General features: G+C 39.8%; 1 protein-coding gene across 7 annotated transcripts in view; it reads left to right on the top strand.

Moving 5' to 3' along the window:
* Nucleotides 1-15,081, top strand: part of SIPA1L1 (signal induced proliferation associated 1 like 1) — a 186,746-nt gene that overhangs the window by 94,178 nt on the left and 77,487 nt on the right. For all 7 annotated transcript variants that reach the window (XM_060095913.1, XM_060095912.1, XM_060095911.1 and 4 more), the window contains exons 6-7: nucleotides 4,962-5,065; nucleotides 8,411-8,568. In XM_060095913.1, coding sequence (XP_059951896.1) covers nucleotides 4,962-5,065; nucleotides 8,411-8,568 — 262 coding nt within the window. The remainder of the gene's footprint in view (nucleotides 1-4,961; nucleotides 5,066-8,410; nucleotides 8,569-15,081) is intronic.

Raw genomic sequence — 15,081 nt, 5'->3', positions numbered from 1 at the left:
TGTTTAGAGAGAGCATAAATGTAGAATTAGGTACAGTGAAGCCCGCAGAGCTCTGCCTTGTGGCTGTGTCTTCCCCTCTCTCGAGCCCTTGAGCTAAAAATACCCAAGCCGTCTCATGAGACAGCTCCACTTGTCATGTATTATAATTATATTCAGATTTTAGTACTTTGGTAAAGGAGGAAGAGGCTCAGGAAAGGACGGATTGATGGAACTGTCAAACCATTTCTTCTTTTTCCCAGTGTTCCATACAAGTCCAGTTTCCATCTCAGAAATAAGGACTTCTAGCAAACAAGCTACAGATGTGTCAGGGGTTGGAACAGTTCTGCAAAGAAGAAACTTTCAGGAGTAAATTTTTTTCTCCTTTTTTTGTTTCATTATTTGGATGGCATAACCTCTAGGTAATTACCATCCCCTCACACTACAGTAAATACGAAAATAAGTTTCCCACCAAGCAGTTTATTATTTGAAAGCTGGAGACCACCCTCATTTTAAGCTGTGTGTATGGATTATTATTTGGGAATTTATTTCGCGAATGAAGCATGTTTGTCAAGTCAGCACGTAAGAGACTTAGAAACCCTTGGAAAAGCATTCCTTCAAAGCTCTGCCTTCTTTGATTTGCCACAATATTAGTGAATGCTTGTTGCTTCCCCCATTTTTCAGCAGTATTATAAAGATCGTTGAGATTCACAGTCTTAGAGGAGATGGAAGACATTTCATAAAGAAAATAAATCCTTTATTTGGAATATTTAACCTTTGATAAAGAAAGGAGTAAAACTAGCATTATTTAAATGTTTCACACATGCAAAGGACTATTTGGAGTTCTAGAGACTGATGAATGAAGAAAAGTTTTCTTTTTTCACCTCCTGAACTTTAAACTGTGTTATAGTGTAAGGTTTTTTCTTTGAGTGTTACTGAGATGCAGTTGGCAAAGAAATTAAAATATGTAAAAGGCCCTATTTAAGGCAGCTACACTTTTTATCTCAACTGCACAAAATTCTAAGTTCTGATCAACACATCTCTTGAGCATCTTTTATGGGCTAGTACTTTCATATGCATTGTTTCAGTCCTCACAACAGTGAGAAGAATATCGAGGGTTGAGGGGTGGAGAAGTGAAGTGACTTGTTTTTGGTCATTTAGTAAATGATGCTGGAGGTATTGGAATTCAGGTCTTCTTACTTCCAGGTGGGAATCCAGGTAATTGCAGGTATCTTGCTAAGTGCTCAGTAGGTAGAAAATAGTAGTGACTGATTCCTAAGTACCTGTCCCACATCATCGCTTATCCTTTTCTCACCATATGTTAGTGATTTTAAGAAGCCTTCAGTCCTGGGCACATACACATGCATGCTTGCATGTTCCCTGAACTGACACAGTATGAATTCTCCTGTCATGGCAAAGGGTGGTATTACAAACTCTCCTTGATCCCTTCCTCAGTGAAGTAAAGTAACCTACCTCCTGACCATGGTTAAAAGTACATTGAAAAAACATGAGTAAATATGGTAGATGCCAGAGAAGATGGGATTCTTGACTTCCCCAAATACTTTGTTACTGAGTAGATGAAATAGTACTACAAGGAGGCGTGAACAGTACTACAAGAGGTGTGCCATCGGGCTTCCCTGGTGGCACAGTGGTTGAGAGTCCACCTGCTGATGCACGGGACACGGGTTCGTGCCCCGGTCCGGGAGGATCCCATATGCCGCGGAGCGGCTGGGCCCGTGAGCAATGGCTGCTGGGCCTGCGCGTCCAGAGCCTGTGCTCCGCAATGGGAGGGGCCACAATAGTGAGAGGCCCGCGTACTGCAAAAAAAAAAAAGAAAGAGGTGTGCCATCCAGTGTTCCAGACATTAATACTTGTCCCCGGCTGTGCTTCTGAGCATTGACCTCTGCATCCCCAGACCCAGAGGCAAGCTTTCATAGAAGGGAGATCTGGGATCTTAAATGGATGGCCCTCAGCAGCCAGCTGACTATTGTAGGATTTCAAACTGTGGATAATAATCAGATCCACAACCTGTCTGCGATTTTGTTCTGCATTTGATGTGTTCTGTAGTGGTGAGGACGTTCATAAACTGAGCTTAAGCTTTCTCCATTATATTGACTTTATTAGTCTACATGCAATTAGGTCATGAGATTGCTTTTCTCCTTGTATTCATAAATATTTAAAACTAGGAACTTCCCCAAAATCAAATTGCTTAGGCTTGACCCTTTATCTAGCTTTTCTGAAGTCAAACGTATCTGTTATTGAACAGGAAGTGGTTACATAAAAATCAAATTACTTTTTCCTGATTCAGATTCCTACACATCCACCTTTATCATTGCAAGTTTTATTCCCCTTAAAGCAGAAGAGTTGAGCCAAGAGAAGTCAAGGATGAATATGACATTGACCGTATCTGAAACTGCTTCTACAAACTTATTAACCTATTCATGCCATCTTCAAATAGAAGGGCCTAATGTAGGGTATTATCACTTATCGACACCTTTTCAAAGCAGCTGACAAGAATATTCTTATCATTCCTCAATTATTCAGTGTCTTCTTATCATCTAGTTTGAATATTAGAAATTTTATTTTCTATGACTTAGTGTAGAGGGCTGCTGACCTTATTAGTGGATATACACCATTCACTGGTAGTATAATTTGGAGGCAAATCACATGATTATCAAGATGACCTATAAGATGCCCAAATTTATTTTTTGACTTTTAAAGCTCCATACAAATATGAAGGAGCATTATCTTCTTTTTATCCCTCTTCTATAAACATATTTTTCCCCTTAGAAATCACTCAATATACTCTTTTCAACCAGAGAAAAAAAGATTTTTGTGATTTTCCCAATGGTCATCTTCCTGATTTTCATTCTGTTAAGTATTTCATGGTCTCAAGGTCACTAAAATAATAATAATAACAACATTAAATGCCTTATTCTTCAGAGAATATAACAAACATTCAGTTTCCATTCTCTCTGGTAAAATTTAGCAATTCTGTTATGTACACAGTAATTTCAGGATTTTGGAATTCCTTTCTTCTCAGAAAAGAAAATTTCATTGTTTTGGCCCAGTTTCATTTCTGAAACTTTTGAAACTGTTTCCAGACTGTTTAAAATTATCAGCAAAGCTGGGGTTTTCAGAGGTCCTTAGAAGAAGACTGGTCATGCAGCATCCATTGTATAAAATGAGGCAAGTGTCGGAAAGAGAGAAAGGACAAGAAATAGAAAACAAATTATCTTCAGGGTTGTCTTCATTTTTCTTTCCTGGTAGTAATGCCTTTAGAATTAGAAAGACATATAAAGCAAAATGTAGTAAATGAACACTGGATGATAATTTGTTTTCTAGTTCATTAACTTTGCTTTAAATTGACTTGAAACACATGTAAGTACTCATCCCAGCTGACACATTGACTTGAAAGTTGTAAAATGTGCGAATCAGTTCTAGAGGTATTTATAGCAAGGGTCCTTAACAATAGAAACTTTCTTCATACTCAAGATCTGTCTTAAGTAGGTCAGTGATTTATTGCAGTTGTATTTTTTTGTGGTAATGGTCATTAACATTTAGAAGATATTTTGGGGGGGCTTTACGTGTTGGTACGCGTATCTTTGCAGTTTTTCAAAAGTAGTCTTTGCTTTATTCTACATTTATCTTGTTTTTAAAACCCTTTGTGTTTTATGCCCTCTTCAAAATTAAGATCCAAGGTTGAAACTCAGGGCTCTAGAACATCTTAACAAGTCTCTGCAAACCTCCCTTATGGTCTATTCTCAGAGCAGCGCCTAAGGGCAGTGCAGCTACTGCATTAGAGTCCCCTGGGGGTGTTTATTAAAATAGATTCTTTTGCCCAGCCCCACACCTACAGAGCAGTATTTCTGGGAGTGGAGGATGGGAAGCTGCCTTTTAAGCGGCTTCCCAGCCGACTCCATGCACACTCCAGTTTGAGAACTACTGCCTTTCGGTACATGCCAGAGGCTGTCTTGCAGCGTCATTCTCTAAAATGCGGTAAAGTGTTTGCTCCTTAGCAGTATGGTTGGTGGAGGATTGAGTTTACCCAAAACGAATGCATTTCTGTTCATTTTGCCGCCTGTAAGTCCAGGTCCTAATCTAAAGATATTCCCCTTCAACTGGACAGTTAATAATTCTCTTTGGTTTCCAGGTATTTATGAGCACGTTGATTTGTTAATGATTAAGGGGGTTGAGGTTGTTTTTTTCCTTAAGGAAGGTGAGAACAGAACACACTCAGTCTTAAATTGTTGGACATTGCTGTAATACCTTTGTTATTCAGTGTTACAGTCTTGTTAAGTTTCCATCTATTTGTTAAGAACAAAACGGTTCTCTTGCTTGAGTCAGAAGTATTGGAAAAGATGTTCTGAACTTGAAGTCTGTGGACGGAATTCAGGGGTCTGTGAACTTGGATGGGAAGTAATTTTACATTTATCTTCACTGACCCCTAATTGAAATTTAGCATTTCCTTCAGTTATGAATGTAGGCAACACACCACAGTAGTATAAGCTCTACCTGTGATTTTATCACCAGTAGAAAGCATAGGTATTTTCATACTATATTGTTTGTTGTTGGAAGTCTGTCAAGGTACTGCTTATGCACTTCACTATGTCAGAATTATTGTAGTTATTAGACCAACTGCTTAAACTTATTATATAAATTGTATGCTATTATATCATTTTAAAATTATTTTGATAGTGGTATTTTTCAATCTATTGATTTCTGTTGAAATCTTATATATTTTGTTATGCATTTACAAATATTATTCTCAGAAGGAATCCAAAGGCTTCACTAGACTGCCAAGGGGGGAATTGGGTACAAAAAATGGGTAAGAACTCCTATACTGTGTCTTGTCTTAGGATGTCTTCATCCTAAATCATTTCCCCCTTTTTTTTTTTTTGAGATCCATCTCTTAAACGAACTATTTTTCCTACTGTTACAGTTGTCTCATGTATTTTTTTTTTTTTTTTTTTTTTTTACTGTAGCTGACTCCACTGGAACCCATTCTCTGTACACAACATACAAAGACTACGAGATCATGTTCCATGTTTCTACCATGCTGCCATACACACCTAACAACAAGCAGCAGGTAAGAGATCCTTGTGTTATCTGTGGGGTTTTTTGCCCTTGTTTCATTTCCCCCAGAAGCCTAAGTGGCAAGTTTATAAAATCTTAAACCAGAATTTAATGTTGCACCTGTCACAGCAGCAGGAAGCTTTGTACTTTGTGGAAGTAAGGAATAGCAAATGAGCTGAAAACAAATGAAGAGACACAAATTCTAGGTTAACAGCCAGCTGGATGGCTTTGTGAATTAATCATTTGCTTTTCACCCACGAGAATTGAGGTTTTCCTGAAATCTGAAAAGAACAAGTTGAAATCATGGTGATTAGATGACTCTGCAGGGTCACAAAGAACACATAATGAGTGGGTGAAATTTCATCTCAAGAGGCCAGTGTACAAAGCAGGAAAGTACTGATGTTTCATTTCAAATTTCAAAGGTTTCCTCCACTAACTTGGAGAAAAATCAAAATGTCGATGGGAGCTCAGGAAAATGTTTTTTCTTGATGTGTTCTTCAGGGGACAACATAAGTAACAATTGCATTTGTGTACCTCTTGTGTACCTCATACACAGAGTTTCTTTTAAAAAGATCTAAAAGCACAAGGCCTAGTACTAAAATGTAGTCTGTGAGATGATAAAATGTGAAAACTAAGAAATGGCAGATGGTTACAGAGCAAGATGGAAATGGTACTGTTTTAAAGAGTATGTGGTAGTTGTTGTTTTTAAAAAATGTTTTAAAACAAATGATACCAAACTGAAACTTAAAAGAACCAGAGAACTAACAGACTCTCCTTTCAGTAGCTGTTATAAACACAGCAGTCTAGTATCACTTCTGACCTTAAAACAGACATAGATTTTGTTATTGTCAATTGTTGTATTAACAGAACACAGGGCCAGCTGCAGAATGAATCACATCCTCTTTCACAGAATTTAACAAAACATGGATCGAATCTAACACATCATCACTTTAGGTTTGATTACATCACACATCTCAGTAACAGAATCTTGCCTCCTGGGCTTCCTTGGTGGTGCAGTGGTTAAGAGTCCGCCTGCCGATGTGGGGGACACGGGTTCGTGCCTCGGTCCGGGAAGATCCCACATGCTGCGGGGCGGCTGGGCCCGTGAGCCATGGCCGCTGAGCCTGCGCGTCTGGAGCCTGTGCTCCGCAACGGGAGAGGCCACAACAGTGAGAGGCCCGCGTACCGCAAAAAAAAAAAAAAAAAATCTTGCCTCTTACAATTACCAAAGCAATCAAAATGTAGGAAGCAAAGCAATGAATCAGCTATAAATCTGAAATAAACCTATTTTAAGATAAATTCCCCTATCTGGAGTTTGTTGACAGTTTGTTTTATGCAAATTCCAAGTTTTAGATTTTTGAGAGGAAAACACCATGCTAAGAAAAATATACTAAGCTCATTCTGACCAGACAGTAGAGAGAATTTAAGAACATCAACAAATGATCTTTAAAGGGGAGATGAAAGCTTATTCTACCTGATTGCTCAGCAGAGAAAGGTAACATGTGGGGGAATGGGGGTAAAAAATTTAGTAACAAGACTCAGTTGTATATCCAGCTAAATGAGTCAAAGGGCTGAGCTGAGTGAGTTGGCATTTAAGTGGACATCCATCCAAATTATTTAATTTGGGGTCCAATCAAGGCAAAAGTATTATGGTCCTGAATCAGAGTGAAAGAATTATTGGTATTCTACATATTAAGAAATTTTAAATTCTCTAGCTAAAGAATTTATTTCTTCTACATAGATTATGTTATGCTTGGAAAAACCGGAAAGAATGTGTCTTTCAAAATCTTTTTCCGGGCCTCCCTGGTGGCGCAAGTGGTTAAGAGTCCGCCTGCCGATGCAGGGGATACGGGTTCGTGCCCCGGTCTGGGAGGATCCCATATGCCGCGGAGCGGCTGGGCCCGTGAGCCATGGCCGCTGGGCCTGCGCGTCCGGAGCCTGTGCTCCGCAACGGGAGAGGCCACAACAGTGAGAGGCCCACATACCGCAAAAAGAAAAAAAAAAAAAAAAAAAAAAATCTTTTTCCAGAAATTGGTTTATAAATACTGTCTTTTTTTTCATTATATATAATGTGAGATGGATAGGTTTATTTGTATTTGGGTCCTTTAGTAAGACAGTAACATTACATAGCAGGCCATATTTTGAAGGAAGAATGACATTGTATCAAAAAGACAATGGCATCTATGCAGGAATGACATTTACATAGATTGTATTTGAGCTTGATAGGTTCAAGATCCTGAGGAGATTAATATTCTTTGATGATGGGTATATTTTATATAGCAATCAATACAGAGCAGCCTTTATTTCTGTAACATCTGATAATATAGCATGTTTAGAAATGAAGTATACAGCCTCATTAGAAGATCATTCGGGATGCTTTAAAATTCCTAAGGTTAAAGTACATTTCCTGAACATTCTAACTCCCAATTCTCAACCCTAATCTAATAGGCTATTGTTTCTCCCAGCTGGCAGCCAATACTCAATCACTGATTTTACTGATACGTAATCTGTGTAAGTTAAAGCGGAGACCTTTTTTTAAACCTTTTTTAGAAGGTTTATAAATACAAGCTTATGTCTAATGGATAGTTTATATAAATGTCATGTTTAGTTGTTTTCCTCCTGGTAGGAGCCTCCATGTAATAAATATGAGTAATACAAATTTTGTTCAGTTTTTCTTCACATGGTTGAGTTAAACTCCCTAATAACCCCTTCCTAGAGAGGTGCTGATCTAGGATGATTTGGAGTGCCTGAATTTGAAAGCCACCTTTCCAAAACACCGTTTAACGTGAAACAGAAGGTGGTCTTAAGCAACTTTCACTGTAATTAAAGAAGCTATTTAACCTGCTTTAAAACTGTTAGAACATTTTGGAATATTATTAATTTCTGTATTCCCAGCTTGTACCACAAACAGTATTATCAGAAAACACCTTAGCCACATTTCTTTAAATGGAGCTAATTAAATCAGAACATAAATTGCGTTGTAATTACTTTAGCCGTTCTCATCTTTAAAAAATATTCCCTATGGCAAGTTTCTTTCTTACATGAAAATGGAACAAAGCTGTTGTTATGGAAACTGAAGATTTGGAGATGCTGGGACTTGGCGTCATATGCTAGAGATTGGTTAGATCTATTTGAATGGACTGTGTGCTTTATGAAATTTCTGAATATTCATTTCCATATTCTTCCTTGGAGCGAATGATAAGACCGGCTAAAATATTGACAATAACTGTGTAGGTTACCTCCCCTAATATGTACTGATTAATAATGAATGAATGTTTTAAATACAGTTACATAAGGGAATCGGGGAGGAACAAGCAGAGCGTTGTCATTTATGTCTCTTGCTTATGTTTTCTTTTAGCTCCTACGGAAGCGGCACATTGGAAACGATATCGTAACAATTGTTTTCCAAGAGCCTGGAGCGCAGCCATTCAGCCCGAAAAACATCCGATCCCACTTTCAGCACGTTTTCGTCATTGTCAGGGTTCACAACCCCTGCACTGACAGTGTCTGTTACAGGTACTGGCTCCAGAGGTGGCTGGATGGGCATTGGTGCGCGGTCACGTCGAAGGTCCCCTCCGACTCTGCTTTCTGAAGTGGCAGTGGGAAGTCTATTGCTATTTATTTCTGTCTTTAAACTATGCTTGGGGATGGCTGAATTCACAGGATGACGTAACCTGATGGCATTGACATTCCCCAGACATGTTGGTTAGACACCTGCCGTTTCCATTTGCACCTCCTTCTTAGGTGGCATCCTTCATCCATGCCATCTGGACACCAGCTAATTACTCATGCTGCTAATTATATTTTGCTTCTGCCATGCCAAAAGCAGAGAAGAATGATCATAATAAGTAGGGAAGAGAAGTTTAATTTTTTTTAATTAATTTTTTTTTTTTTTTAAAGCCCAAACCCTTGCTTAGGGCTGACTTGATTACCTCTAACATTTCTGACTGCAATCTTAGGGGTATTTCTATGCTTTGTTAAGCATTTGGTGGAATGGTTTCAGTGTCCCTTGTTGACCTAGTCTCATGAGTATCAGAATTCAAGCATCTACCTGCAGAGGCCTCTGCAAGAATCCTGGAGAGGGTTGGTGTTGAAGAGGGTACGAACCTGTGATGCTGTGTTGACGTGAGTGTAGTGCCAAGAAGATGTGCGAGGGTGTTCTAGCATTAGTAAGATGTCCTAATAGGAATCTATCCTTTCAAAATATGAAAGCTTATCGTATCTTTCCATCCCTAAAATTTAGAAGACAAGGCTTTGTTAATTTTGGATTTTTGTTTTTGAATTAACAGAGCCACCTACACAGAAAGTGGCCAGTGCAGACTGATAATTGGTTTGTTGTGAGATCAACAACTGTCTAATCCTAAGTGTAATGCAGGTTAAATATAGGAGAACAAGCAAGTTCAGGGAACAAAACAAGTCAAGGTTACACTGGACTCCAGCTGACTGCCATCATCCTTCCCCATTCCACAGTAACTACGTATGATGAGCTCTTAATTAGAAGCGCAGCTCTGATCTAGGCACCTTATTTGTGTTACCTCATTTAATTTTTTTAAAAAATTATTTTTTTTATTTATTTATTTTTGGCTGCGTTGGGTCTTCGTTGCTGCACGCGGGCTTTCTCTGGTTGTGGCACGCGGGGGCTACTCTTCGTTGCGGTGCACGGGCATCTCATTGCGGTGGCTTCTCTTGTTGCGGAGCACGGGCTCTAGGCACGCGGGCTTCAGTAGCTGTGGCACGTGGGCTCAGTAGTTGTGGCTTGTGGGCTCTAGAGCACCAGCTCAGTAGTTACGGCTCACGGGCTTAGTTGCTCTGCAGCATGTGGGATTTTCCTAGACCAGGGCTCGAACCCGTGTCCCCTGCATTGGCAGGCGGATCCTTAACCACTGTGCCATCAGGGAAGCCCTCATTTAGTTTTAAAACCTCTGAGGTAGGTGCTGTTTTAATCCCTGTTTTCAGATGAGGAAATTTAAGCGCGTAGGGGTAAGGTAACTTACACGACGTCAGCTGGTACTGGATGGAGTTTAGGTTTGAATGTACCAAGTCTGATTTTAGAGCCCAGTCTCTTAATGGCTCTGCCATGCTGTCTCCCTCCATGCCGTGTGCAGTAGGGGTCTTTGCTGCCCCTGCTGCTGACGTACTAGCTATTCCTGAACTTCTCGGGTGCCAGTATGAAAACCCCAGACCAGGGAGTTCTGTAGTTTCCTAGACTCAGTGTGTGGAAACTCAAACAAAGAAAACCTAGATCTGAAGCTTTTTCTCAAGAATATGGTCCCCAAAAGCTGCTTTATTTAGGTGTAGAAGGAAAGAATTAGTGCAGAACATTTGACTGTAATTGGGGTGGAGAACTATTAGCATTTAGAAAATACCCCAGGCAATTGAAATGTTCTGTGTACTGGATTCGCACAAAGGATTTCATACCACTTTGTAGATAGAAAGCTAAATCCTTTTTGCAGTGGTCACTAGGAAGTTTGGGGAGTGGAAAGCTATGTACTTTCTTTTAAAAAGAGATTCTTCTTTTAAAGGTGTTTGTTTAGATAAAGTGCTGTCCAATAGAAATGTAATGCAAGTCACATATTAATTTTGTATTTTCCAATAGCCATATTTTTAAAGTAACAAGAAATAGGTAAAATTAATTTTAACAATATGGTTTTTGACCCAATAGTATATTTTATTTACCTGATATATCCAAATATTATTATTTCAACATGTAATTTTTAAATTTTAAAAATTACTGAGATATCTTACATATTTTTGCAGTAAGACTTTGAAATCTGGAGTGCATTTTTGACTTACAGCTCATCTCAGGATGCTCAGTTTTCATTGGAAATAATCTGTATTTAGATTTCATAAAATTTGCAATTAGAGAAGTAGATTCATAATAGCTTATTGCAAACATACTTTTTAAGTATGTCTCCCTCTCCTTCAAAGACTTTTGAAAAACTGAATCGAGTGTCAGTTTTTTAAATTTAATGTGATTTAATACTCTTTGGTCATACTAGCCACATTTCCAGTACTCGGTAGCCACTGGAAGTATGGCCAGTGAAAGTCTAAATAGACTGATAAGGAGCAAAGGTGTCTGAACCTTCTTCATTACTTGGCTGGATGAGTAAGTGATATCTGTTTTATTCTTTTCAAACCCTCCTTCCCAGCCTGAAACTCATGATTTTTGCTCTCTCTCTTTCTTATTTTTAATCTCTTACCTGGAGAGCCCATCTTCTTAAGCCCACCTTGTGATGCTGGGAGCCTTTGCAGGAGGACACTGGACACCCCTGCTCACAAGACGTGGGCTAGTCTGGAATTCCCCTCATTGCCAAGCTTACTTGAAGACCCAGTGCACTGTGATTTTTGGAACTAAAGTCGTGATCTTTTCCTATTATAAACTTTGGGTACATGAATTTTTCTCAGTCCTTCTCAAACTCAAGTAGGTGTGTTTCCTGGGGTATGTGGTGATGCCAGGAGATGTTTAAAGGCCCAGAATAACTAGGGTACCTCTCTTGTAGTCTTTAATGCTTGGGGGAAGGGATGTTTATTTTCATGAGAAAATAAATGTATTATGAAGTAGAATGGAAAATTTGTATCAATTTTAAGATACAATGTGGGTCTTCAAAGAGTTTTCATACCTGTGGGTTTTTCTTATACATTGGCCCCAAACTACTAGAGATGTGAATTTATAGGCCTCTTTCTTTAGGGATACTCTGGTGGGAAAGCTTACAGATGCATTTAATTTGTACAAATTTTATTTAAATCTAATGTATCTCTAAGAGGTGTAGTTAGAATAATTCAAAGCCTTTTCATCATTTAAAATCTCTTGTTCCCACTTTCTCCACTGTGAACACTCACTTTTTTTTTTTTTTTTTTTTGTGGTACGCGGGCCTCTCACTGTTGTGGCCTCTTCCTGTTGCGGAGCACAGGCTCCAGACGCGCAGGCTCAGCGGCCATGGCTCACGGGCCCAGCCGCTCCGCGGCACGTGGGATCTTCCCGGACCGGGGCACGAACCCATGTCCCCTGCATCGGCAGGCGGCTCTCAACCACTGCGCCACCAGGGAAGCCCTGAATGCTCACTTTTATTTACTGACATCTACTTGGTGCCCAAAGTGTGGAAAGTTATTTCCTCAAAGGAGTGTCTTGCTCTAATTGTGTAGAGAATTGTGGGGTCAATACAGGCTAAAGATATAAAGAACATTTAACTGAGGAAATAGGATTCGGTGTGTGTTTTGAAGCACAGATGGTGGAATTCAGTGGCAAAATGAGAATAATTCTGTGAGTCTAGGGGTGGAAAGTGGTATAGATGAACACGTAGACGCAGGAAGGAAAGTGGAAAGTACAGTAAGAAGGCTGTGCTGTCAGAAAGGTTAGTGGGCAGTGGAAGCCCTTGGAATGCTTGGCCAGCAAATAACACTGTATAAATAATTCTAGGAAAATTTACTCACCATCACCGTACGAAGTAATTTATATACAGAAACACAAATTTAGGTTTTATTGTTATTCATTTATTTTTCACTAGTTCTTTACAGTCCTGATCAAAATATACTACGCACTATTCTAGGCTCTGGGATTCAACGGGGGAACAAAGTGACAAAAATCCCTATAGTGAATATGGAAATGAGGGTCTGAAATAATGTGTGTTGTATCACCCTCGGAACTAGAAAGTTTATACAGGAAAAACTGACTAGTTTAAGTTAATTCCAGAGGCCAGTTGACCTTGAATAGTAGACATAGCCAAGAACTCAGAAATTAATCACTAAGTCTGTGTACAAAAGCTTATTATGCCCATACCTGATACGAGGACCCTCTGGTCTCTATTATTTTACTTGTATCATTACAAAGAGCTTAACTGTCTGGTTTCAGTTGATAGAGCAGATTAGATGCAACAAATCAAAAAGATGAGCCGTTTAGTGGCAAGGATGTACTGAAAGCATCAATAAGTGATTACCAATAAGGGAGACGTAGAAAAACGATTCACGTTAAAGGTACAAATTCAATAAGCATAGCAGTCTGGGGTCACTTGGTTTGGGACCAAACAACCAAATATCCGTCACTCACCCCAAGGGCCTCACTTTGTAAAAACATGGTGCAAAATCTTTGTCACCATTTTTTTTAACTAGTAATAAATTAATGGATCTAGGCATTCATCATCAAAGACTGCAAACATCATAAAAAGAGACAGATGCATGTCTCATAATGGAAGACTACAACCCCATCTAGAAATTAGTCTTATCCTCTCTTCCCAAAATTGAATGTGAATCCAATCAAACCTCTAGAGAGGCCAGGAAATACAAAAGACCAAAGAACATGTATGTATTCAGCAAAATTCAGTCTCTGGACTATGTGACACATAGCCCAGTTTCTTCAACAAATAAATTGCAAGAAATAAAAGAGAAGTGAAGTAAGAGAATTGGAGGGGCATTAACAGAATATAAAAATTTAAGATAAAATTAATTAATTGTGATGTATGGGCCTTATTTGGATTCATTTCAGACAGACTATTTAAAAATCTTAGGACATCTTCAACAATTGAAAGGTAGAACTTTGATTCACTATATGATGAAATTAAAGAATTATTGTTCATTTCAAAACTAGTATAGTAGTAAGTGGTTTTTATAAAGACTGTCTTCAAAAACAGATGTTAAATTGTGGTCAGTAACTATGTTTGGGAAGGTAGATATATATGTTACTCCTCTCAGAAAGATTTCTGTATTCAGTGGTTAAGATGTAATAAATGTTGAAAGGAGTTAGCATGATGTAGTATAAAAAGCACCTGGAATCAGACCAGACAGTTAAACATATGAGATTTTAAATTTCCCTTTCTGTTCAATGGAAGGCGGCTTGACATCTACCTGAAATCCCATAAGTAAAGTATCTGGTGTAGGCAGGGAGTGTTGTGTATGCACATTAAATGACCATGCCTTTTTCTTCTTTTCTCCTCTTGAATAAAAATAAATAAATATGCAAGCTTCAACCAGGAAGAAAAATAATGAAGGTAGAAATTTCTTTCAGAAAAGTCTATTCCAAGCCATCATTAATCAGCATCCCTGTTGTCCCACGTAGCTGACCTTTCTAAGACAAAACTCTGAATGTGTCACTCTTTGTGCTTAAAACCATTTAGGGCAACTTTTTTTTTTTTTGCGGTATGCGGGCCTCTCACTGCTGTGGCCTCTCCCCTTGCGAAGCACAGGCTCCGGATGCGCAGGCTCAGCGCCCATGGCTCACGGGCCCAGCCGCTCCGTGGCATGTGGGATCTTCCCGGACCGGGGCACGAACCCGTGTCCCCTGCATCGGCAGGCGGACTCTCAACCACTGCGCCACCAGGGAAGCCCCCTGTAGGGCAACTTTGAGAGTCCCCAGCATAGCCTACTTCATGGAGCCCTTCAGGTCTGGCCTCTCTTGTCCCTCAGCGTCCACTGGCACCTCTCCCAGTCCTCCCCTCAGCATAGAGCTACTTACAGCCCCTCCTCTCTGCACATGCCACTCTCTGGGCAAGAATGCCTCTTCTCACACACCCCTGCCACTTTCATCCAATAAACGCCTGCTCTTCTTTTCTCTGGGAGTGCTCCCCTGACCTCCCAGGACTGGACAAAGTGCCGTTCCGAAGTGTTTCCAGTAGCGCGCTACACCTCCCTAGGAGAACACTCACACCCCGAGCTGTAGCCCCACCAGGCTTTGAGCTTCTGCAGGGCTGAGGCTGTGACATCTCATCCTCGGTCCTGGCATATAGTCGGTGCCCAGTGAGTGCTGGTGATTGAAGACTCTTAGAAGTGGAGAGGCCCCAAGAGGGAACAGTGGGCACACATTTGTTCTGCCACTCATCTTTCCTGTCCTTTGCCAAGGTCTGCTTTCTTGGAAAGCTCCCCAAGCTGGCAGTCTGATCTAAGCTTCAAGGGGAAACTTCCCTCTACTGTTTTGATGCTAAGTTCCCTTCCTTTTAAACTTCGTTGTTTATTGTTGTTTCCATGGTGCTTCAGAAGTTGAAGTGTCTTATTATTCTCACTCTTTTTCATTGAGACCTCTGTTCAGATGCCTCTGGAACA

The sequence above is a fragment of the Mesoplodon densirostris genome, chromosome 4 (assembly GCF_025265405.1).
Source record: "Mesoplodon densirostris isolate mMesDen1 chromosome 4, mMesDen1 primary haplotype, whole genome shotgun sequence".
Taxonomy (NCBI): domain Eukaryota; kingdom Metazoa; phylum Chordata; class Mammalia; order Artiodactyla; family Ziphiidae; genus Mesoplodon; species Mesoplodon densirostris.
This window is presented reverse-complemented; position numbering and strand designations above follow the sequence as displayed.